Source organism: Cheilinus undulatus, linkage group 22 (assembly GCF_018320785.1).
Source record: "Cheilinus undulatus linkage group 22, ASM1832078v1, whole genome shotgun sequence".
Lineage (NCBI taxonomy): Eukaryota > Metazoa > Chordata > Actinopteri > Labriformes > Labridae > Cheilinus > Cheilinus undulatus.
Genome location: NC_054886.1, coordinates 23,071,911 through 23,099,242, shown reverse-complemented (window position 1 = coordinate 23,099,242; position 27,332 = coordinate 23,071,911). Strand labels below are relative to the sequence as shown.

Here is a 27,332-nt window from a genome sequence, read left to right as displayed (position 1 = left end):
TCAGCTGTTCTAAACACATTACATAGAATTTTCATCTATACTTAAGTTTAAAAGATTGAGTACAAGGTCTTCCATAGTTTCTTTAACATATTTCATATATGATTTAAAATATCTACCCTCTTCAGATGGAGAATTAGTGATAACGCTCCAGATTTTTCATTGTACAGAATTCATGATGTGATTTCTTCAGAAGTGTCATTCTTCAGTTGTTATTTGAGTTTGATAAATATGAAGCACCAGAACACGTCACAGATGAATTTATTTATTTAATAGTGAACATTGTTTTTCATTAAACAGTTTTTTGCATTAAAATTCCCCCACCAACCAGTCTCATGATGCTATGTTACTGATATGATCACATCATACATAGATTATTTGATTGTGTGTGTTTACAATCCTGTGTGTTTGATCTGTGCTTGCATTTCGTCAAACTTGAGGAACAGCAGCTTCTCCCAAATATAAAAGCCCCGGCCAATCAGCTGGGCTAGTTTTCTTTGATGATGAAGAAGATTCCAGCAGCCACACCGAGCACACCAACAGTCACACCGATTCCACAGAGCACTGCAGGTCCCACATTTGCATCAGTCTGCTTCATCTCTGGAGACACAAAAGACACTGTTGATAAATCAATCTCAATCACTCTTTGTATGTTAGATTAAAGAAATATTATATGAAGACACCTAATGAAAGAGGAAAGGTCTAGAATATTCTCTTCTATATTATTACTCACTGCTCTTGACATTCAGCTATAGACACAAACACATTATAAGCCCTGGACTGTGTGTTCAGAATAAAGTTCTACAGCTTCAAACACATCAGGCACTTCTATTTTCTTGACACTGGTGGTCACCTAACTATGTGTGTATCTTACAGTGAAGCATATTCAGAGCAGTAAAATGACAATTCAGCAGAAAACTGAAGTGATCAAATGTTTACAGCTTGTCTTTATTGAATGTTGACCTCAGATGACATTAGTTTATGTAGATCCTGTCTAATTCCTTTGGTGTGTCAAAATGTCAGTAAATCTAGGATAGACAAAAATGGTTAAACTAAGTGCTTGAACTGTTAATAATTAATCAACCCTTGATAACCTGGGCTTTAAGAACATGTGTGCTGCAGACATGTCAATGGAATAGTTTAAAGACAGTGGGAGTGTAAAGACAAAAACAAAAACAAAAAAAAACTTAATTTTTATGTGTACACATCAAAAACAATGACTGAGACTTGTTTGCACAAACGTATTTTCACATCTCTTGGGGGCCGAAAAGGGGAAAAAAATCATTTGGTTGTCAAAAGTTTGAACACTTTTCAGATTTCCAAAAAATGTCATTGTATTGCTGAAATTGAACCATTTCTTAGGGCAGCTCCTGTCTGCAGTGACAGAGTTACATCACAGGCTCTCTGTGTCTCTTTTTCCCTTAGTATGAGCGGTTCTGGCTGTCTCCTGCATGAGCTAAATGTAAAGACCTGCGTAGTTTGGCAAAACATGACACACCAACAGAACACCTGCCACTGGTTGTCATAGTCCATGTGACAAAAAATTATTCTTTTGTTCCCCTTGGGGAAGTTTTCCACCACATGAAAAACAGCCTGCAGTCTATCTTGGTTCTTCAAGAGAATGAGATATGATGCTTTTTTGGTGTTAGTGATGTTACTCCCTAAACACATCTATGTATAACCAGGAAACTTCATCCATCCTCTTTGTGCTCTGTGCTTGTCTTGCAGACCTAGTTGTGCACCATGATACTATCAATATGGAGCTGGATTAACTCCAAATCCTTTAGCACCAATGTTTGAGACAGAATGTGTATCTAACACATTACTGCCAATCCTAACCTATCTATACATTTTCTACACCACTTATCCTGTTTGGAGTCACGGGGGGCTGGAGCTGATGGCGGGGTACACCCTGGAATGGTCGTCATTCAATCACAGGGCTGACATCTAGACGTACAACTGGGCACACTCACACCTACGGCCTATTTAGGTTCACCAATTCACCTAGCAAGAATGTTTTTTGGTCTGTGGGAGAAATCCACAGTACCCTGAGAGAACTCATACCTGCACAGGGAGAACATGCAAGCTCCACAAAGGAAGGCCCTGGCTGAGACTCAAATCAGCATCCTTCTTGCTGAGAGGAAACCCCTGTGCTGCTGTGCAGCTGGGCTAACCTAACCACACTATTTTTTTAAGTTTATGGGTTTAAAAAAAGTTTTTTACCCCACTGCCTGGTTTTTGGTTGGTCTAGGGTCATGTGTCTCACTGAGCAGCTGTAGACGTCCCCCTGCTGAGGGATGAATTCCAGTTTAGAGAACTGGTGGAAGGTACTGTCTCGGTTGAAGAGGGGAACATTATAGGTGATTCCTTCGGTCACATTCTCTCCGTTCTTCTTCCAGTAGATGGTCACAGGAGGGGGGTAGAACCCTGTCACATGACAGACAAGGGAGTTGTTCTTTCCCATCTCCAACTCATCGCGGGGGTAGACCATGGGAGTGGATGGTTCAACTGTAGGAGGAGAAAGTGCAAAGATAGAACAGGAACCAGGTCAGTTCTCAGGATTTGATGCTATTATTAGAAATAGTGTTTTGACGTCAAAGAATTCATGTCATAGAGGAGCGGTTTGTGTTTAATATGCTAAAACCTGGTCAATATACAGTTCCTACCAAAAATACTCACCGCCTTGGATGTTTTACTCTCTTATTAATTTTATAGATCAACCATGGTCAATATGATTTGGCTCCTTTTTTCATTTTGACATTTGAGAGTTTTCTCTTTGGATTTCTACAAACCAATGTAAATTAAATAAAAACGTGAACTAAAATATGTGACTGCATAAATATTCACCCCTTCTAGTCGGCATTTAGTAGATCCCCTTGGCTACAATCACGGCGCTGAGTCTGTGTGGATAGGTCTAAATCAGGCTTGCACATCTGGACACTGGAATTTTGCTCCATTCTTCTCTGCTTAACTGCTCAAACTCTGTCAGGTTGTACAGGTATCAAACAGCCCTTTTCAAGTCCATCACAAATTCCCTGTTCTGTATTCTCTGTTGGATTGAGGTCTGGGCTTTGACTCTGCCACACCAGAACATTCACCTTGATGTCTTTAAACCATTTCTGTGCAGCTTTTGCTGTAAGCTTTGGATCATTGTCTTGCAGTAAAGTAAATCTTCTCCCAAGCCATAGTTCTCTTGCAGACTGAAAAAGATTGTCCTCCAGGATTTTCCTTTATTTTGCCACATTAATTTAACCCACTACCTTTATGAGCTTTCCAGGGCCAGCCCCTAAGAAGCACTTCCACAGCATGATGCTGCCACCACCATGCTTCACAGTGGAGATGTTTGTGGTGATGTGCAGATGGCCAAAAAGCAAGAAACTTCAAAGAACTATCTTCCACTTGACCAAGGAGTCTCACACATGCCTTTGATGAACCAAAGTCTAGATTTAATGAGTTTTCTTCAACAGTGGCTTTCTCTTTTCCTCTCTCCCATAAAACTTTGACTGATGGAGAACCCAGGTGAAAAGGGTTGTATGCAGAGTAAGCAAAGCAACAATGGAGGAGCTCATCGTATGCATGCAAGTGATGATTCTGGCTTTGCAAGCCTGCATAAAAATTCAGAGCCAAAAATAAAACAATTGCTACAGGCTATCCGTCTTCATCGGAGTCACAGGGAACGGTGACTGCGTTTGAGAAGACAGGTAATTATCAAAGACGTTTTGATTCATAACAATGAACGAGTTAGTGGTAGCCTTTGCTAGGCTACTTAGCTTTGACTACGCTTGCATCAAGTACATAGCAGTTAAACAAACGTAATAAATTGACGATATCTTTTTTTATTGTTGGGAGGGTCTTAAGGCTGACTACGAGGAGGTGCCTTCTAAAAGAAATGACTGCAAGCTAGAGCTGAGCAAGAAAATGTCGATGACCTGCTGTGTACTCCATAATATTTAACCATGCAGATCGGTTATTTTCTTTGTGTGTGACTGAAGGCATGTTGTTCTGTTCATATAAACTGTCATGAGATGTACAGATGTTTCTATTGAAACAGTCCTCTCCACCATGCTGTTCATCTGTAGATGATACTGTAATTGATGCTCAAGGAAGCGTGACAAGTTATTGTTACATTCACGTTTTTTGTTTTGTACCCAGTGCTGTTGTTTGACTTGTTTCAATAAATTGTTTGAGATGAGGAAATCACCATTGCATTCTTTACTGAAATGCCCCAACTCTTATGTCAGTATAGCATGAACTTTTTACATTTTTCATAAATTTAACGAAATCAACAATACAAATCAAGTAATATATGTGCTGCAGTAGGGCAGTTTACCTATCTAGCTTGGTATGAAAAAAGAAAACTCATGCTGCTGTTATGCTTGAAACTATGAATGTTTGGATGAACTCATGTTTGACACTTTTAGCCCCTTTTCATTATTTCAGTTGGCATTTATGCAACAGTTTCTGCCCCTTTTAACCTATTTTCACCTATTTTGCCACTCTTAAACCCATTTTTGAACTTTCCTGCAATTGTTCTCCCTGTGTGCCACTTTTTAACCCCTTTTCACTACTGTGTCAGGCTATTTTGCTATATTTTTTGCTACTTTTAGCCCATTTTTGATACTTTCGGCCTCTTTAAAACATTTTTTTCCATTCTCTAACTCCTTTTGAACCACTTTTCCTGCAAGTTTTATCCCCTTTGTTCCACTCTTGTATCCATATTTTCCATTTTTATCCTCTTTTCATGACTATCTTTGCACCATTTTGCCATCCATGACCCATTTTTTAACTTTTGCCCCCTTTTACCTATTTCTGCCCCCTTTTTTTTTAAAGATTTATTTTGGAGCTTTTTTTGTGCCTTTGTTGGAGGGAGGACGGTGGACGGGGTCGGGGACAGGGGACAGACATGCGGCGGATGGTGCCACGGGCCGGATTTGAACCTGGGTCGCCTGTGTGCATGGTGCACGCCTTTGCCACTCGACTACCGGTGCCCCCCCCCATTTTTGCCACATTTTAACCTCTTTTCTTGCAGATTTTTGCCCCTTCATGCCACTCCAAAGCACATTTTGCCACTCTCTAACCCCTTTACATCCCTTACTGTGGGCATTTTTACAACATTTCAGCCGGTCTTAACCCATTTTTTAAAAGGTATTTAATAATAATGGCTGATGAGTAAATTTCTGTAAAAACAGATCAAAATTAGATCATTCTAAAACTATTTAAATAGTAATTGTTTTTGGGATGGATCAAACAGCTGCAGACATTTGAAGCCAAAAGATAATCTTAAAACCAGAGCCTGATTGATCATCAGTTGATGATAAGTGCTGTAGATTACAGACGAAACACGCATCTCTTATCACAAATAACTTTTTATTTACACAAAGTACACATTAACATAATTAGAAATAAACTTTAAACGACCAAACGATTCGGTCCAAGAGGAAGACGAGGCAGATGAGCTGCAGGATGGAACAGGCAAGCTGCAGAATGGGACTGGTGATGCTGGTCGTGGTAACAGAGCCTCCAAATCCACAGTTGACAACTCTAAAATGAGCAAGAAACGTTGTTGATTACCATATACTAGTAGTTCAGTAATATAATTAAACGAGCCATTGTGTAACAACGAGGGAAGTTCTGAATACAGGTCAGGCATTGTTATTGTTTGTTAGCTTACTAGTGGCTAACTGGCTAACAAACAATAGCACGCACCACGTTAGCTGGTGTAACGTTCATAATATTAATGAGGGAATATTGTAGCAAGCGTATTCATAGTAGGCGAACAACAGGATGAAATAAAACTTACCAGGATCAGTAACGGTGGTCTGCAGGACGGAGTACACCAGCATGTACTGTGGTCGACTTCAGAATGGCTGTTTTCCACCGCGTCACGATCGTCACGATAACCCCGCCCCCTGATGTAGTTGGTGCTTCACTCTGGCCCATGCTCTGGCCCAGCAAAGCGTTGGTGCCTATCTCCAAGGGTCTGAACATACACAAGGTTGTTGTGAGCGATGTGGCCCTGTCTGATCACTGCTGTGTTTTCTTTGAGAGCTTTATCTCTTTGCATACAAGTAATCATGAAACGATGCATTACTGAAAACACCAGTGAAATGTATAACAACCTTTTTTCCTCCACAGCCACCCTGCCCTGTAGTTCCGTCAGTGAGCTGGTAGATAACTTTAATTCTAAAATGTTAAATGTTACTGACTCCATTGCTCCCATTAAGTTGTAGGTTGTCTCTAGCAAGAAAAGATCTCCATGGAGAAATGCCATGGTGGTGAAAAATGGAAAAAGAGAGTGTCGAAAAGCTGAACGCAGGTGGCGAAAAACAAATCTCCAGATTCATTTTGACATCTATAAAGAGAAACTTCACACTTATAATCTACAGCTGAGGAATGCAAGGCAGTCTTTCTTCTCTGACATGATCACCAGAAACAAAAATAATGCTCGAGTGTTGTTTTCTACTGTTGAGAGAATAACAAACCCCCCTGTATCAATAGCACCTGAACTTCACTCCGCTAGGGCCTGCAATGAATCCACACCAGGTTCAGGATCTGTGCTATGTCCGTCTAAAAACAACTTAAACACCATGACACAGTTTAATCCAATCAATGACAAAAATCTGGAGGACATTTTACACCAACTGAACTCCTCCTACAGCTGTCTGGATGTTTTACCCACAGATTTTTTCAAAAAGGTCTCACATGTCATGGCATCTGATCTGTTACAGATTGTAAACATGTCTCTAATCTCAGGAGTCTTCCCACAGACCCTGAAAACAGTTGTTATTAAGCCGCTCTTAAAAAAAGAAAAATCTAGAGAAGACCTTAATGAATAACTACAGGCCGATATCAAATCTTCCTTTTTTAAGTAAAATTATTGAAAAGGCCGTGTTTCAACAGCTTAATTACTTTCTAACAGTGAAAAACTGCTTTAATGTCTTCCAGTCAGGTTTTAGACCTCATCACAGCACTGAGACCGCTCTGGTCAAGGTGTTTAATGACATTCGCTTAAACACAGATCATGGCAGAACTTCAGTCTTAGTGTTATTGGACCTCAGTGCTGCTTTCGACACAGTCGACCACAATATATTACTTGAATGACTGGAAAACTGGGTGGGACTGTCTGGCACAGTTCTTGATTGGTTTGCATCCTACTTAAAGGGCAGGGATTATTATTTTAGATCTGAGCAGACCGAAATTACATGTGGAGTCCCTCAAGGCTCCATCCTGGGGCCTCTTCTGTTTAACATCTACATGCTTCCACTTGCTCAGATCATAGAAAACAACAAAATAAATTACCATAACTATGCAGATGACACACAGCTCTACATTTCAATGTCCCCAGGTGACTATAGCCCCATACAAGCACTGGGCAAATGCATGGAACAAATTACTGAAAGGATGTGCCATAATTTTCTCCATTTAAACAGAGAAAAAACTGAGCTAGCTGTTTTTGGACCCAAGGAGGACTCTCTGAAAATCAGCATGCAGCTCCAGTCACTTCAGTTAAAAACCTCAGACCAGGCCAGAAATCTGGGTGTTGTCATGGATTCAGACCTAAATTTCAAAAGCCACATAAAAACAATTACAAAGTCAGCTTATTATCACCTCAAGAATATTTCTAGGATTAAAGGACTAATGTCACAGCAGGACCTTGAAAAACTGGTCCACGCATTTATCTTTAGTCGAGTTGACTACTGTAACAGTGTCTTTACTGGTCTGCCTAAAAAGTCTATCAGACAGCTGCAGCTGATCCAGAACACTGCTGCTCGAGTCCTCACTAAGACCAAGAGAGTGGACCATATCACTCCACTCCACCTGCGGACAGCTGGCGGACTTCCTCTGCGCTCTTCGCTTACGCACGGTCCTCCGTCGAGCGCATCCGACGGTAATAATATACACCTTGCCTTCTCTCAGCAGCTGTCCGCATGTCAGCAGATACGCTGCATCTCAGGGGCTCTGTAGCAAGGTTATAATAGTTTTGAACTTTTCATTAGTTTTTATTTTTATTTCATTTTGACTTTTTGTTCTCAATTTCAGTTTAGTTTTAGTTAGTTTTTCATGATGGTTTTTCAGTTTAGTTTAGTTTTGTGAAAAATTATTAGTTTTAGTTTAGTTTTTATTAGTTTTAGTGTTAGTTTTAGTTTTTATGTAACATGTAATACTTGTCTGTATACCCAAAGCATTTTGTAATGAACACTTAAAACATCATATCATTTAAAAAATGTATTCAAATGAAACACAATATTGAACTGTAACAACATCCACAGAAGAAAATCTGTGAAATAACATATGTATCAGTAAGTGGACTTCTGTCATGAATGTGACAAATATCAACTGGGCACCACAATTACTAAACAGTGGAAACAGGTTCTGTCGTGAGCACATACTGTGTGCCACAATATTTCTAAGATGACATGCAGGAAGTATCAATCTTGAAAAAGTAGTGTGAGTCTTTGAGGGAAACACTTAAAGAAAATTGCTTAAAGGACAGGTGTACAGGTGGTTCAAAAAAGGAGCTAGATAGCTAATAAGATATTGTTCCTTTCCAGCTTTGACTTGCTTTGTTAAATGTACAAAGCTTTGTTTTCCAGGTAATAAAATAAAAGCAAAACTGAAATTTTAACTTGGTAGATCAACTAGCTGTTTCGATTACAGTTCATTGAGATTGTTTGTGTATGTTTTTGTCAGTGTACTTCAGTCAAGCAACAACTTCTTGTTGATCTTGAGGAAAACTCTTTGCTCCAGAGATGTGGTTGTTCTGTTCCTCAAGCCAGATGACAGCAGTCCACACACTGAGAAGATGCGCTCCACAAAGGCTTGTGAGGTGGGGGCACTGAAGAGATCCAATGCCACAGGGCAAGTTTTGGATAGACAGACTCTCTTGATCTCCAGAAGTGTAGTGGTTTTTCATCAAACATACCCTGTTTGACATCACTGATGTGCTTCTCCATTTCAGTAGACAAACTATCAGTCACATCAGCCTGTTTTGTGTTGACCTCCATGCAGGATGCAAGGAAGCGGTATTTCTGAAGGACAGTTGAGGTGGCTCCAGTCAGAGTTTGTGTGGCCTTTGCACTGGCAATATTATCTGGAGAAGCAGTTGCTGGGTTATACTGCTCTGCCAGTCTCTGCACAAAGCTCTGTGCTGCCCCCCTCAATAGTACTGTGTCTGGTGACTGAAGAACCAGTGAAACACAGGGATCCATAAGGCAGGCTCCTGCTGGTGTAGCATCAAACTGTGTGGAATCAGGGTTAAGGATGCCAGAAAAATGTTCTTGTAAGGACTTGAGCAGCACTTGAGCTAACTGAATGCAAGCAGGACTAGTCAGCAAGTGTGCCTTGAGGTTGAGAAGGCATGGCACTACCTGTGAGAGTGACTGGCTGTCACTCTGAAGTTGATCTGTATGAATGGCAAAGGGCTCAAACAGCTTGATGATGTTCTCCAGCTTAGTCCAATCACTTGTAAGAAGTGTGTCCATACCCAGCTCTTCTAGCACTTGGTTTAGTTCAGCTCATGTCTCCAACAGTCTTTTCATCATATCAAAAGAACTGTTCCAGCGTGTACTACAATCCCAGACAAGAGTTTTGCCACACTTTTTGATAATTTCTTCATTTGCAATTGATGATTTTCCTTTAAGCTGCTAATTAATGTCATACAAATAGATTAATGAATCTAGGACTCAGGATCTGTAAATGTTTTTCCATAGTCAGATAAATTGTTGAAAATGAAATCTTTATTTTGAATATGTAACTGCTATTATTCTACATGTAATACTAAAACTTTGATGAAAAAAATGACTGTTTACTTCAAACCTTTAAATTTAGGCTACACTCAATTTTTTTACAGCTGCATCCTATCAGGTTGAAAAATTGTATTGATCAGATAAAAATATTTATATTCATATTTAACACAATTGGCCACTCATGTAAGCTAATTTAAGTACAGATGCAGCTATCAGCTTAAGGTCTAACACTGTTTGAGGTATGATTTCTAAATATGACTGTAGTATTTTTAAAGAAAGGGAAGGGGTATATTTTTCATTATGGGGTTCTCCACGTTCCAGGATGCTTATAGTATACCTTTACGAACTTAACATGCTTAAACCTTCATATGTGAAGTATTTAAATCACATAGTCACAGTTACCTTATTATTATTGTGTTGTTATTTTTTTAATTCTATAAAGAAATTTTTAGTTACAGCAAGCAATGTTGTTTTTAATACTATGGCGTTAACTTCCATAGTACCAAAAGACATGATTTATTATTGAAAAAACACATTGATCATAACATTTACCGAGGCCACCGCTCTCCTCCATCTCTGAGTCTGAGTCCTCTGACTCTATCCACAGATCATGCTGTCCGTCTCCCGCACCTATTGGCTGGGCCTGAGAAACGGGGCCACCTTCTGCTTGCCGTCTATCCTGCAGAAGCCGCACGGCTTTGACAATGTTAGCACCGTTGTCAATTACAACGAGCAGTACCTTGTCTTCTCCTATACCCTAGGCCTCCAGCGTCTGGTCAAAGGACGTAATTTTTTGGGGGGGGGGGGGGGGGGGCCCGGCCCCAGCACTTTTTAAAAAGGCAGTTTTGATCCCCTGCAGTTTTTTACCATCCAAAAACAATGTTACGCTATATTAAATGGAGACAGGTTGAGCACTAGGACCAAGCGGAAAACGGCTGCTCAAGCTGAACCCTGTTTCCCTTTAGACCGCCCACTGGCCCACAAGCTCATCGATTGGCTCTGCCATTTCTTGCTAACGTGTGATTGGCCGTCCCCGCTGTCACTCCATCTGGTTGTAAACAGCGCCTGGACTATAGCACATGAGCACACCGGTGTTTAGCTAGTTGGCCATGAGTCCACGTTCATGTGTCACTGTTAGTTGTTAACATGTTGGGCATTTTTTCTGCCTGGGTCACGTCAGCTAGACGGATTTTAATATCAGAGGTTTCATTTACATTAACAATGAATGTGTGTCTGTGTGTGTGCGTGCGTGCGTGCGTGTCTATGTGTTATAGACACTTAGGCGCAGCCAGGTGGCAAGATGTTGAAAAAAGAAAACTGGATATAAGAGACTTCTTTAGAAGTCAAAGTGTAAGTTACTCAGAGGAACACATTACACCACAAACTCCTTCCCCTCATCCATCAGAAACTCAGACTCTCTCCTCTCCTATTATTATCATTATTATTAGTAGTAGTAGTAGTAGTAATAGTATTACTTTTATTTTTTTTATATTCTATTATTTAACTTTATGATAAACTTATGTTTCGCAATTTATATGTTCATATTATGTAATTGTTTTATTCTTGTAAAGTGTCTTTGAGTTTTATTGAAAGAGCTGGCAAATAAGATATTATTATTATTATTATTATCATTAATACTGTAGAGCCTCAACAACACAGAGGTTTTTAAAAAGCGTATATTTGAAGCAAAAGAGATACACTTTTTGATTTTTTTTTCATGTATTATTTGTGTTTTGAAAGGCAGCAACTGTTTAAAAACACTTACAATGAAAGTTTGTGGGAAAAATAAATAAAACCTTGGATTACAAATGTGATTTTATACATCCATATTGTTTGTGAATAAATTAGACATAATAACTGAGAAACTGAGTTTTTTCTTCAGACTATACCATCAAAATCAATGATTGTTGCATCCCAAATTGTCCCACTGTTCATGTCATCCATCAATATATTTTTGTCAGGTGACAGATAATAGAAATCCAGAAGAAGATACAGGAGGAGGTAGAGCAAGAGAGGCTGGAGGAGATGGGGGCGGTAGAGGAGGATAGACTGGAGGAGGTAGAGGAGGTAGAGGAGGAGAGACTGGAAGAGATGGAGGAGGCCAGAGGCCAGAGCCATTGAGAGAGAGAGTTATGACACTCCCATATACTCCAATAGAAATTGAGGAATGCAGAAGTCATGTGGCTCATGGGGACCTTGATAGTTCCAAACAGCGAATAGTTCCAGCCGAGAGCCCGTGTTTTCAACGTACCCCAGGCCAACTCACCGATTAAGTACACAAAATTATGGTTTATTTTTACATTTTGTCTCATGAGCTGACATCTTGTTTGCCTAGGCATTATAGATATTATATATATAGATAGCTTTAGTTACTGTTAATCTAAAAATAATACGTAGTTAACTTCCAAATGCAGTAAGCTAATATGAGCAGCACATAAGTTAGTTCGTAATTAGCACAACCAGATGTCAGTTTGTCCACATTAACCTCAAAATAATTTCAGACGTCTGTTCTCTTTAGCATACAAAGTTTATCTTTAGTTATTAGATTTTTTGTTTAACTGAGGAACAATTGTGACAGTATAGACCCAGTTTTATTATACTGAATACATGTTCTCTGTTATAGATTATATCAGATATCTTACAGTTTTAGAAATATTTCCCCGTTTAACCTGGGTATAATTAAATTTTACCAGGGGTGTCCAAACTGTGGCCCGTGGTCCAGATTTAATTACCTGATGGTAAAATAATGAAATAAAATGAAATAAGGCTCACATTAGAACATGAAGCCTAATCTATATTATAATTATACTCTATATTATAATTATGCTCTTAGTTTTGACTAGGGATGTAGGATATGCTGATAATTACAAACTTACTGTAGCCAATACTGAGATAAAAAGACAACAGCAGCAAAAGCAGCCTGAATGGCACTTATTTGCTCAACTACCAGCTCCACCTTATCGTCCACTTAACAAAACATATTGCTCAATTATCTTCATCACCAGCACTCCTACAAAGTTGGACAGCTTCCTGCAGTTTGCTCTGATTCTTTGACTGAATGCTGATGATCTGTTAGTGTCTCCCCTCTCTGCTGCAGAGTCATTCTGGTCCTGAAAAATGGCAGATCCAGTGACAGAAAGGGTGTTTTACTGTGTTGTTGCTATAAATGAAAGGCTGTAATACAGGCAGTTTTTAAAGTATATTCACTTACTAAGTTCATTGTTAGGTCAATGAGTGGTTTTGGAGATGTAGCAGAGGTTCTATGTAAGGGCCGGGTTATTATGGCAAAAATCAAAATCATGATTAATTTAACTTTTTACCTCAGTTACAATTAATGAATGATCATTCCAGCCCAACCTCTGACTCTGTTTGTTCTGTAAATATTTGGATAATTTTAGAACAAATAATTGAGAAGAATGTGTACAGATAAAAAAATATATGGTTATTTATTGAAACAAATAAAATCAAAACACACATCCGCTGAAATGGAAATGTTTTGTAAGAGGTAAAATATTCAAGAAAAGTATAAAACAAACAAATTATATTTCTTGGTAAAAAAAATAAATAAATACTGTTGTATGAAAAGTATAAACTAACTTTGCTTCTCTCTTTTACAGTCGCCCTAGTGTTCGAGTTTTAGCGGACTGGATGGGATGGTGTCACATGACCAGTACTACTTCTTCTCTGGGGTTTCCAGCAGGCTACCTGCCTTCCTACACCTGGGTTCCTATCACCTGACTACACAGCCAGTAGTTTTTTTTTCTCCAGTCTGCAGGTGGATGTTATCTTTAATATCAAAACAAGTTTTTAAAAAATAGATCCTATTTTTATAGCTGTTACAGCTCATGTTTGAAAAAATTTAACATGTAATGAAAAACTATGACGCACTAATAAATGTGTTTACTGCAGCTTTGACTCTGTTTTTATTTTACTGGTAAAGTGACTTTAGAATGCAGTGTTGATGCATGTAGGATTTAAAGTTGTCTTTGTACTATTCTCTCTATGTACAGGTAAACTTTGTAAAGCTAATATTAAAACTTCATTGCAAAATTTCTTACAACAACATTCTGTCAAGGGAACATTTAACAGTGCTTACCAGGCAACTTGAGTTGAAAGGTAAATTCTGTAATTTAAATTTGATACAAGAACATACTGTAAACTGAATTATAGTTCAATGTTTTGCCTGTAAAAAAAACTACAGTAAACCATTGTAATATAAATACAGTATTAAACTGTAAAATAAATTGCTGTAAATTACTGTGATTTATTTTGTGTTTCTTTATCCCTTTGTCATTGTATTTTAGTATCCTGTGTGAAGCACTTTAAATTACCTTGTTGCTGAAATGTGCTATACAAATAAACTTGCCTTACAGTAACAAACAGCAGTTTACCAGGACATTATTGGCAGCTTTTTGCCAGGGACGTACTGTAAATTCAACAGCCATATATTTACAGTGTGATAATAACATAAAAAAGTAATTGTAAAATTAAAGTAAATAAATGCTTACTACCATTGGATTTCAAAAAGATGAAAGAAAAGGGTGAAGCTAAGGTAAAAAAAAAACAAAAAAAAAACAGGTGGACACAGAGGCAATGCTCAGGTGGGACTGTGCATGTATGTGGCTTAGTTATGGTTTTAGTGAGGTTTAAACTTTAGATAGGTGATAAATAGGCAATAAATGTTATCCAAGTTTCATTAAAGGTTGATGTTTTTTGTGTGTGCTTTCATTATTTTCAACATTGAAGTAGGAATCCCATTTTACCTCCAAAATTTAAAAGCAGCTAAATGAATAATCCTGTCTTATAGCAAACCCCAATAGTATACACGAAGGCATAATTATGATTAATGCACATTATAAACTGTTCATATAACAGAAAATTTCTTCTTATATACTGTATTAGCAGCAACAATATAGTTATGACAACGAATGTATTTGCTGTTCCCTCAAAAAGTTAACAGACAAAATGTTTAATCTTGTCTCTATATCACATAAAAAATACTATTATACATGTGGTCAAATTCATAATAAGTACAAATTGTGCATATATAGTCACTGAAAATTGCCCCTTATATATTAGCAGCAAAAAAATAGTTGCTACTGTCATTGTAATCCCTATTTACCCCCAAATTTATCACTGACAAACTCAACAATCCTGTATTTTGATCACTAAAATGGCATCTATTACTTAAAGTTGTAATTTTATACAATAAATATGAGTATATGATAATCAAAACAACAATCTCTTTGGATTGAAAGCTAATATTTACTGAAATCTCTCGTTGCTGCGGTCTCTCCCGCTCGAAATTATTCAAACAGACTGACAGCTCTGATATGTTTGGAACTATTTCGAGCTACATGAACCACGTGACCGCGCGGCGGCGCGATCAGAGCGTGTTGTAACTCTCTCTCTCAATGGCTCTGGCTGCGCCTGATTACCAAACACATAGACACGCACGCATGCACACACACAGACACACATTCATTGTTAATGTAAATGAAACCTCTGATATTAAAATCCGTCTAGCTGACGTGACCCAGGCAGAAAAAATGCCCAACATGTTAACAACTAGCAGTGACACATGAACGTGGACTCATGGCCAACTAGCTAAACATCGGTGTGCTCATGTGCTATAGTCCAGGCGCTGTTTACAACCAGATGGAGTGACAGCGGGGACGGCCAATCACACGTTAGCAAGAAACGGCAGAGCCAATCGATGAGCTTGTGGGCCAGTGGGCGGTCTAAAGGGAAACAGGGTTCAGCTTGAGCAGCCGTTTTCCGCTTGGTCCTAGTGCTCAACCTGTCTCCATTTAATATAGCGTAACATTGTTTTTGGATGGTAAAAAACTGCAGGGGATCAAAACTGCCTTTTTAAAAAGTGCAGGGGACGTGCCCCCCCCCCCCCCAAATTACGTCCTAGCGCGTGGTGTCACGTGTTGCCACACGCTGCTGACAGGTTGAAATAACAGGATGATGATTCAATTTTCTCCTGGCATATGTTTATAATACATGAAAAAAACAAAAACGAAGGCTATTTCACATATGAATTTATTTCGTTTTAGTTAGTTTCGCAAACTTGAAACACAGTTTTAGTTCGTTATAGTGTTTTCAAAAATTGCCGTTTTTATTTTAGTTTTAGTTAACGAAAATATTTTAGAGGATTTAGTTTCCGTTATTTCGTTCGTTTTCATTTACGATTATAACCTTGCTCCGTAGTAACAGAAAGGAGAGAGGAAAATAATAAAATTAACAAATAGAAAAGCTCAGAGACGTGCTTGCCCAATCGGGCAAGTCCTTACACGTTTTGCTTGCCTGTCGGCTTTTTGAAGTTGCCCGGGCATTCGGGCAACCGTTAATGTTGGACCCTGCCTGATTTAAAGGCTCAGGAAACCTTTGCAGGTGTTTGGACTTAATTAGCTGATTTGAGTGACAAAAAATATTGAACTTTTTCATGATATTCTAATTATATATATAATTTTTTTAAATTAAATTAAATTGAGCATGATTGATGCTGATGATTTATATTATTAGTAAAAAGGTAAAGCATCCTCTAAACATCCATGTTCTAATGGATTTTCCACTCATTCACTGGAACCTCACAGGGATATCCACTTCTAATGCTAACAAAAGTAGTAATAACCTAACAATCAGTATTTTATTGGTGATAGAGGAAGTCATGTCAGGAGACAAGCCTTTATATCATGCAGGAACACTTATACAGCTTGCTTGAAATTCTTCTGGAAACGTAAAAAAAAGCAAGATGAAGTTACAATTGTTTATGAAAATTATTAGAAAATCTTAAAAATAGCATTAAAACAATAAAACCCTTCGGAAGAGTTAAGCCACATAAACTATAATGTGTGAATGTCTGAATGAATGGTGAATGAATAAATGGTGTGTCTGTTAAATAATGAATAATGATAGCATTGCTGACATCTCCTTAACTGTCTTTTGCAAATTCTGTTCCTGCACCCTCAGCTCTCTAATGAAACAGCTGACCTTGTTAACCCTCTACACCTCACTTCTATTGGACAAGTCCCAACTTTCCATCCTCACTTTTCATCTGCATATCTAAGCTTTTTCCTTTTCATAAGTGTCTTCCAAAGATCCCTCCTATTGTATTTCCAGCTCTATAAAATAAACTATACACTGATTGGCAGACCATATCACTATGTCAGGCCTCAAACTAGTGCAAACTGGTTGTTCTCTGTACCACAACAAGCCCCCCACCCCTTTACCCCCGCTCTAGATTTGGCTCAGGAAGGTAAAAAGACTGTTACACTAATCTAGGCGTGAGGATATAAAAGCATGCAGAAGTGTTTCTGGGCCTTTGAAAATGAAAATAGATTGTATTTTTGAAGATTGGTAGTATGTTTTTTAAATGTGAAATTATTATCAAACAACAGTCCTACATTTTTTTGAAGCAGATGGCAGCAATTTATGATGTGTCAGGGACCAATGACAAGAAATTATCATTTATCTTTAATATTATATACATTTTACAAAGAGATCCCGAGTCAAGTAGAGTTAAATGATGTATTCAAATAATTCAGTCTGAAGTGTGAGATGTCTTTACCTCTCTGTTCTTCGTAGTCTTTGAAGATTTCAGGAAAGAGTTCCACGAGCTGTTTGCAACTGCTCATACGATTCAATGCACGTTCATAAAATCCTTCGCTCACTACCTTTCCCGCAAACTCTGGCTGACAATTGACTACTGTTCCTTTTTCAAAATCAGCAAACATTATTTCTTCACCATCCAGACCAATCATATCCTCCATATAATTCTCTGTACATCCACTGAACTGAATTTCCTGATGAAGACCTAAAGAGAAAAAGCAAAGATGAAGCAATGACAGTTTGTTTAGTCAAATACCTCAGCGTACAAACTCTCGATCAGAAGCTGAATCATGAGACAAACTTACCATTAGCTGAGATGGCCAAGACACAGGACAGGATTACTACCAGAACCAGAACCATTGTCACCAACCAAAACCAGCTGTAGACCTGATCATTCATAGATCTGAGCCTGTATGAGGATCTGAACCAGTGAGAGGCCTGAACACTAAAAAGTAGATCAGCCAATCAGAAGATGTGGTGATATCATCAGTCACTGTGTTAAAGGTAGACTGCTGACACTTACTGAAACATGAAATAAAGACAGGCAGACTGTAGATCAGCTTGATCAATAATCATAAGATTGTTGGAAAAGTCTTAAAAACCAGGAGTTTTATTGTTTGCTCTTTGACATGTTTTAAATGTTTGAATTATGATATTTTAAACTATTTAAATGTTCTCCACAATTACATACTTTTTCTGAATACCTCTTTTAAAAGTTTTATAATAATAAAAAACAGGTGATTTGCTAATGATTAACAATATCTTATTTTGTGTTGCCAAGCTGGGGCAGATAACATAACATTGAGGTACGGTGTATAAAGATTTATAGATTGTGGTGCACAAAAGAACTTTATAAGGGTTAAAGGTCACTCTACAGACACCAACCAAACCCAGAGATATTACAAAATCAGCACAAGTTTGGCAGAATGTGACTACTAAATTGTGTGTATGGGCAGTGATCACAGTGTCTCCCTGCCTCTGCTCAGACTGAATTTCCTCTACTCTCTGGTCTAATCTCAGCGTTCACTGTGTGATTGAAACACTGATGACACACAACCAAAATTAAAGATTGATGTTTTCATACTATGATCCTGTTATCGCGCACACACCCTCAGTTCTCACACTGATGAGTGAAATTAGGACGGACCAGGAACAGCGCAAGGATTACAACTTTGTCTGGGCCTTTTTTATATTCATTTATTGGTGCTAGTAAAGCACACAGTTCTTACTGCTCAATCCAAAAATATGATCCAAAGACCCATAGATAAATTATCAGGAGACTGATCTTTGACGTCATTGTAGGAAAGTTGTCTCTTTTTGATGATAAGCATGAATTATTGTTTGTTCATTGATCACAGAGAGAGGGAGAGTCAGTGTGACAAGAGCAGCGCTCTGCTATCAGTCTGATTTTAGATCAGTTTGATTTTTGCTTTAAGACATAAAAACAATCAGATCAGACAGGAATATTCAGCTTTATCTACTGTCTTTCCTTCTTTGTTTTGTCTGTTTTTGTCATGTCATAAGAAAACATGAACCAAGTAGAGAAATTGTGTCTCAGCAGGTGCAACATCAGTGACTGTGAAAGAGATTAATGAAGGAAATCAGTTGATAAAACTTTGAAAAGTTTTTGGACTTTTGCCCTTTGAGATTTGAGTTTCTCCTCATGTAGCTCTCTCTCTCTGCCCCTAATAGATCATCTGATGATCAGCTCAGAGGAGTTTATACAGGAAAAATGCCCTGATGTTCAGGATCTTCTCGTGGCTCTGTGAGTGTTTTAAGTGAGGAATTCATCCACGTCATGAGTAGCTAATAAAGCTGAGTTTGGCCGTTGTGTCCTCACAAACTACGCACCACAAACTCAGAAACCATCAGGTGAGAATAGGCTTGAAGGCTCAGTGTCACAGCTATAGATGAAAGGCCAGTAGAAAAATACTTTTTTTTTCTTTCGAACCCCCCCCACACATACACACACACACACAGCTTAAGAGTGGTACATGTGCATGACATTTTTGTCTTGTCGCACTGATTGGCTCATGATAAATGTGAAAGACAGAACGTTCCTCCAATCACCTTCCAAGGATTGTTTGTGAAGTCCTGCCCTTCCCAAACACTTTCTATGGGAGCTTTCCCAGATGACTTTTTCATATATCCATGCATGAACGTATGAAACAGTCTATCTGGCGTGTCAGGTTAGCTTTTTCTACCATTAACATGTGAGCAGACACCTTGGACACAGTCTTAAGAACAAAAATAAAGTCTCCATGCACATGACGTTGCTGACAGTTCCCCACAACAAAATGTCATTTTCATATAAATATAAAATTTTTGTGGTGGATAATTTATTTTAGCTTAATCATGAAAGTCTGTAGAATAACCCAAATAAAACAAATATTACATCAGATGTACTGATTTATTTGCATTATAGAGCAGTGGTACTCAACCTTATTTTACTAAAGAGCCACATTGTCAAAAAAATACTTTAGCGAGAGCCACAATACAAACCGGGAATGTCAGGTAGATAATAGATCAGATAATTTGTAGTAGAAGTGAAAAAAACAGTGAATTGGTGGATAATTATGAGGTTAAATAGGATAAAAATGTCTTGATAATGTCAGAAGTAACCAGTAAGTCACTGATAATGAGCATATATGTATTTTATTTATCACTGACATCAGGCTAAAACCTTGTATCTCAATTTTTCTTGATTTTAATTTTTTATAAATCATATTTATATCATTTTTATAAATTATAAACTTTTTATTCCCTGAAAAGTGGTCATTTTGGAGATACTAATCTTTGGCCCAACACCAGCATTATCAAAGTTCCACCTGGCCTACAGATTTTTTAAGACATTAGAATGTGCTGAGTTTGAGCTCTGAGATGCTTTTCAAAGAAAATGATGAATGATGGTTGGCTATTTGGGTATTCATTAGGGATGCAACAATACATGTATCTGTATTTAACCATTCAATACAGTGGTGGACCGAACCGAGACCACTGAATCGAACAATATGCAATTTTATATTTATTTTATCAACTTCTGATGAGGTGCTCTGTGCTGAAAGCTCGGTGGATATGTTCTGCACAGCAGAACATGTGTCAGGTATAGCTGCACCAGATACATTTAATTTTTCATTTGATGTTTTTTTAAATATTCTTATAGAACTGTACACCATAGAACAGTGGTTCTAAAATTGTTTTCATGTCAGGGATTGGGTGTGTTTGTTTTATATTCTGCCAAAAATAGAAAATACACCATCAGGGAACCCCAAATGATACAGTACTGTATTTGGTTTATACTGTGTTGTTAGAATGTTTCAAAAAATATTTAGGGAGCAATTTATTTATGATATATACTCCACTGCTAAGAATGCACCACATAAGATTGGTAATTTGTCATCAGATAAATTTATTTTTTTGATATTATTCTTATTTTTACATGGTGCTGTTTTTGTTTTATATGATGCTAAGTATGCACAGCAGAACATGTGTCAGGTATAGCTGCACCAGATACCTTTCATTTTAAATAAACAAGTAAAAAAAGGCATGGAAATTTCTCTAGTTTTGTATCGAGAAAGTATCGAACCGTAACAAAAACGTATCGAACCAAACCGAACCATGAATTTTGTGTATCGTTGCACCCCTAGTATTTATGAAGGCATTGGGCCATTTACTGGAGTTCTGTGGCTTTATTAACATAAAAGAGATGCTTTATTAATTCTTTAGTTAAAGGGGGAGGGGCCTCATATTGGTCTTTGCCCTGGGCCTCCAAATGACAAAAACCAGCCCTGCCTCACACCTGCAGCTCGCCTAGGCACATCCTCATTTTGGAGCTTTGGTTTTATATTTCTGCTCTTTTGACAGAATTTATGATCATTGGTGCATTAAAGATCAACTATAACACAAACCTTTGAACAGCTTTCACAAGATATGACGTTACCTCCATGTGTGATCCATGTGTTATTCTCATTGATGACGCGTCAGCACAATTGTCATAAGGTATAGGTGTGAGAGAGCATCAGCAGGAAGTGGCTGGAGAAAAAGTTAAAACGAGGAAATGGGAAGCTACAGATTAAACATGACAGCACACCTCAATGAATGAGCAAACTGAAGAGACGCAGCACCGGCGGACTTCCTCTGCTCTCTTCTCTTACATACACTCCTCCGTCGAGCGCATCTGACTGTAATAAAATACTCATTTAAAATAATAAATTTGGAAGTTAAAGCCTTTCTTCTTTATGTGGGTAGCAGATTTATTGGTGTGACCTACCATGAATCTTTACTGATTACAGTGTTTACCTTCATAAAGGTTTTTAGTTCAAGTCTGTCAACAGACACGCTCAGCCAATGAAGGCAGCGGCACACTGCATCTGGCTACTCAGGGGCTCCGTAGTAACAGAAATAAAAGAGGAAAAATAATAAAATTAATGAACAGAAAAGCTCAGAGTCGTGCCTGCCTGATTGGGCAAGTCCTTACAATTTTTGGTCGGCTTTTTGAAGTTTTGGGCAACCGTTCATGCCGGACCCTGCACAGTGAATACAGTACGAGAACCAGAATGAATTGCGATTGGTTGGTTGATGCAGGTGAGTGTGGGAATGTAATGGATGGACATAACTTGCAGAAAAACATTTCTGCTGACTTTTTCCCCCTTTTTAATTTTAATATTATATATTTTTTAAGAGGCAGTAGGACTTAAAAGAGCTGCAACGAGTCATTAAAGAACCACATGTGGCTCGTGAGCTGCGGGTTGAGTATCACCAGTATAGAGTAATTTGTTCAAGCAGCTACTGTTGCCAGTGGGCAAATACCTTGTCAGTAACATTGTGAAAATGTAGACAACTGAATTGTTAATTTTGCTCATTTTCAAGATTTGAATTTCTTTATATCTTATGCCTCAAATCTACCCTGAGATTTTAACCCTTCATGAGGTACAGGGAGTAAACTGTTGGTACATTTGATTCCTCTGAAACAACCCTCACCATTACAGTAGCACCAAAATCTGAGAGAATAGATCAGGGTAGCAAAGTTTGATTTATTTTGAAAGGGTGTTTGACCATATGATGTTCAATCTTCACATCATTGTGTCACTTGTGCACATCAAAAAAGCAGTTTCTCATTTCTTTTAATGAGTTGCAAATGCTTTGGTACATCCATGCAAATGATTCTGTACAATTCTCTGCTGTTTCCTACATCATCAATTGCTTATGTCATGTTGCTCAAAATGTATTATAATGGGTCTCTGCTGAATAGTCTCACCCCCCACAACATTTAGGCATTAGTTCATCACATGAGTCTTTACATGCAAAATGGTTGGACAAGTTGCCATAATATGTCAAGCATATTTCTATACATTTCCATTAGACTTTTTTCTAAATCTGTCCTGAATTGGTAAATTGTAGTGAATCTTGACTTTCTCTAACAAAGGGAAATGAGTGAAGCAGAGGCTGGATAAGACACTCTAAAAGATTCTTTCCACACTGCATTGCAAGCAGAGATATTCGCTGTGATGTGGATGAGAATCTGTGGCCCAACAGACAGAAACGTCAGGAGATGTAGGAAGACTGCTCTGTAGTTCCTACAGCACCGCATGTACAGTTTCCTCTAAAGAGATTGTCCTATGTTCACATTTCTTTTGTTCTTCTTTTTTAATTTTTCTTTGTGCTATGCAATGCTGTCTTTTACTTTCTGTTTCACAATGACATGGTCTGTCAATAAATTACACTACAAACAACAAAAGCATAAATGTGAATCTTATTCAGTCTCTTGCAATCAATCTCCTACACACACTAAGGTGTAACTTACAATTTACAATAACTGTCATCAAAACTTTAGCCATAGTTTACATCAGAACATCCCTTCAGTGTACACTGTTATATTGACAACATGACTAAGCAGTTTGACTGTCTTATCCCTACACAGTGACAAAGGACTTGTCATTGTAATGGCTCTGACATGTTCATTGGCACAGATATTTACTTCTGAGAGATGAACTAAGGATTTTGGGCAAGAGATTGACTTCTGCAGGTAATCCATGGTGTTTTGCTATTTTTCCGAATTGTTTTGCAAACTGCACTTACTGTTTTGCAAATGTCGAGGATGATTCAAGAAATGTAGCAAAGCAACTGAGAAAAACTAACTCATAACTTTTCAAAATAAAAGCCTGAGTAAAAAGAGGATAGATAGATAGATTCCATGTAATTTATTTTACATTAAATGGTGGTATGATGAGGCAATTTACTTTCAATCTAAAATATAAAAGTATGACCATTATCATCTCTGTTCTTTCAGCCGTCCTCTACTATGCAAACATGATAACTCTGACAAAGACGGATGGTGGCATCTGCTGGTGGTTTAAAGCGTCCATTGGCTGGACTTCGTCTTTTGAAACCAATTAATTAAAAATGTTCTGTAAGTGTGGATAACTGATGTGAGTTCTGAAACTGTAAATAATTAATGTAACTCTTCTTGAAATCAATAAATCTACGATCTACATTCTTTAACAGGGCTGCAAAGTTGTATCAGCACCTCTCTAAACCACATCCAGAAAAGTAAAAATAAAGTCAACATAAAAGTGTGATTTATGGAATGTATAAGACATTTTTATAACTGTTTTTCAAGCATTTTTTTAATCACAACTTAATGTTAAAATGACTTAAATTAAAGTCTGTCTGTCCTCTTACTCAGACTTTTATTTGAAAAAGTTTACGATTGCTTCCAGGTCTCACAGCTGTCCCCTTTCACTTCTTTACTGCCTTATCATAAAATATAAAAAGGAAAAGATATTTAATAAAATTTAACAAGAGTCAGTTGTTTTTTCAAGGTTCATTTCCTCCTTCTACTGTTTTAATTCAAAAACCAAAAAGGGAAAAATGGCAGATATTACAGTTTTTTTGGTTTATTTTTCTCTCAGATTTGGCAACACCACAGTCATTACTTTTTGGTCCAAAGTTTGAGACATCTTAAAAAATTGTTGATTTTTTGCCCTGATTTGGCGACAGGTCCTGTGTCTCAACATGAGTTTTATCCAGCATTAAGCTCCACAGAGCCTTGCTGCTGAGCGCACATTACTTACTAGAGCTGTACACACCGACTAACTCCATTTGTCTTGTCACTCTGGTTGGCTCGTAATAAATGTGACAGACGACACTGTCCAACCACCCTCCAAGAATGTTTTTTAAAAACTCCTGACCTTCCCAAATGCTTTGTATGGGAGGTTTCCCAGATGAATGTGAAATATATCCGTGCCATTTATCTATGAAACGGTCTATCTGGTTAGAATAGACAAACAAACCTCTAAACCAGCTTCTATTTTGAAACAAAAATCTGATCTACATTGGCAGGTCTCACTCCTATATGATTGGTATCTGACTGCAATCAAACACTTTACTTTCGTAAAAACCTAAACAGCGCTGGAAAAATGCCTTTTTCCCAAAGTATTGTTTAACTTGTAATAATGAGTACTTATCATCAACCACAGGAACAAAGCGACCCATTGTGATCGATGACCAGATGAACTGGACACAGGCTCAGAATCACTGCAGAGAATATCACATTAATCTGGCTGGTGGAACCATCCATCCATTTTCTATACCCCTTATTCCATTCCGGGTTGGGGGTGGGCTGGAGCCTATCCCAGCTGTCATTGGGCGTGAGGCGGGGTACACCCTGGACTGGTCGCCAGTCAAGCGCAGGGCTGACATATAGAGACAGACAACCAGGCACGCTCACATTCACACCTACGGCCAATTTAGAGTGATCAATTAACCTAATGAGCATGTTTTTGGTGGTGGGAGGAAGCTGCTGTACCCGGAGAGAACCCACGCGTGCACAGGGAGAACATGCAAACTCTGCACAGAAAGGCCCTGTTCGGGAAGCGAACCAGCAACCTTCTTGCTGTGCCGCCGTGCCGCCCTGGCTGGTGGAACCGATCTGTTAAAAGACGACACATTTCTCAGCCTTACAAAGTTTTGGTTTGGCCTCTTCAGAGAAACCTTTGCTCTAAACAATAAACGTACGGTTGATTTACTGGACTCTATTAATATTAGGAGGAAAATAAATCAATATGAATAAATCAGACTGGCTGCTTGAGGTGTTTATCCATGTATATAACAGGAGTCCAATTTCACACACTAATAAATAAACATTTCCTGCAAACAATACGATCATAAATTGAAAATCTGACTCCTGCTGTAGAGAAAATAGACCGATTATTACACTGAAGAACACAGTGGATGGCTATATGGGCTTAAATTTTTATATTAGGACTTTTATTTTGAAATGTTTACTTTTCCCAATGGGTCACATGATTTTCCTTTCCTCAAGTATGTGAAGAAATTGAATTTTTTTAAAAATGATCCCCTTTAATAATTCTGTTTTTTTCTTTTTCCGTTTTTGTAACCGGAATGGAAAACAAAGCGGGAAGACGGCTCATTTTCCCATTTTTTTTTTTTCCAATTTCAGTCATAATTTAAAAACAAACAGGACAATGACTCATTCTCTGCCCGCATTCTTACACACACTTGTTCTGAATATGTAAACATTAAAAATAAATCCAGTAGATGTCGCTGTCTCACAAGGACCTCAGCTCTTTGGTCTACAGCTGAGCTGATCTGTTGTAGTCGTCCGTCTCTGTTATTTCTAATAACTCATACAAGATACGGCAAAATTTCATCAGGAAGATCAGTGGAAGTTCTGATTAAGATATTGCAATGTTTGATCACTCGAGAGAATGAATGAATTACAGATGAAATGAACAGAGAGTAGGCAGAAAGCACTGACTATAAGATTCTGTCTCAGAAAACATGACAAGGAGCAATTAGTCAGTCTATTAACAGAATCTCTGCATTTATGAAAACAAAGTGTTTATATTACATTTAAAATGTATTCAAAGACTGTTTAAAACTTGATATCTGCAACATGTAGAACTTGAGGACATTTTAAAGAACTACAAGAAGACAGCAACATGCTTTCCTCTAAGGAATTACATAAACAAACGTACAAACACATCCTTCATAAAAGTAACCCAAATTACAATTTTTATATTATTATTATTATTATTATTACTATTATTTAACCAGGTTTTCCCCCATTGCTTTACTAGCCTTCTTTCAATGACCGTCCTTGACCAGCAGCGGCAGCAGTGACGTGGTTCCTGTAGGGACCACTCAGGACTAGCAGCGGTTCAGGGAGAAGGAGTGGCAACGAAGGTAGCCTGGCTAATCGAGTTAAAGTTCACAATCACCAAATAATTTCACCTTTTATTCATTATTGATTTTCTACTTTTTATATGCTTTTTCCTTTTTTTCTCCCCTTTTTTGAATATTTTCATTATTTTATAGATTTTTTTTGGTGCTTATATTATTTCTATAAATAATGTTCCTCTTGTTTGAAAGAATTAAAAAAAATCTAAAAATCCAAGACCCAATGAAAAAGACTACCGTGTAAGATTTCTTAAAACTGCTAAGATAATCATACTAATAAAAACAACCAGAAATCTAAAAACAAGTGTAGTTAATCCTGTTTTTAAATAATAGAATAAATAAAATCTGAAGTCCCGTCTTAGGTTAATAAAGATGATACAAAGCTTGTGATGAAAAACATAAAATTCCTGTATCGTCTTAAAACCAAGAAAAATAAACCATGTCATCAGTTAAGATCAAGAGCTAATTAAAACCAGTCCTTGCCCATCTTCCTCTCATTCAGTTTGGAGAAGAGGGTCAGAGGTTAGAGTTAGGGTTAGGTATAAGGAAACTGACCATGATCACCTTGGCAATCCTTAGGGTTGGGTTTAACCTTTTAACTGTAAGTACTGGAGTGATGGGACAATAACCTACCCTACCATTGTTATGGTTGGGTTTTCAATTAGACCAAGCCCCTTCCCTCTATGACATCAGGAAGTGGGCAAAACCGGCAAAAAAAAAAGCTTTAAATTGTTTTTATCTTGGGAATGGATGGTTGTAGAGACATGGGAC

The 27,332-nt window shown here is 37.9% G+C and overlaps 1 protein-coding gene across 1 annotated transcript; it reads right to left on the bottom strand.

Annotated features, from left to right (window-relative positions):
* Positions 1-253: 253 nt before the first annotated feature.
* LOC121504580 (RLA class II histocompatibility antigen, DP alpha-1 chain-like) lies at positions 254-17,792 on the bottom strand. The gene is made up of 4 exons (XM_041779483.1): positions 17,666-17,792; positions 17,320-17,565; positions 2,221-2,505; positions 254-597 (listed from the first exon to the last, which is right to left on the bottom strand). Exons 1-4 carry the CDS (start codon positions 17,757-17,759, stop codon positions 485-487), a joined length of 738 nt encoding a protein of 245 aa, XP_041635417.1. The 5' UTR covers positions 17,760-17,792; the 3' UTR covers positions 254-484.
* Between the last annotated feature and the right edge of the window lie 9,540 nt (positions 17,793-27,332).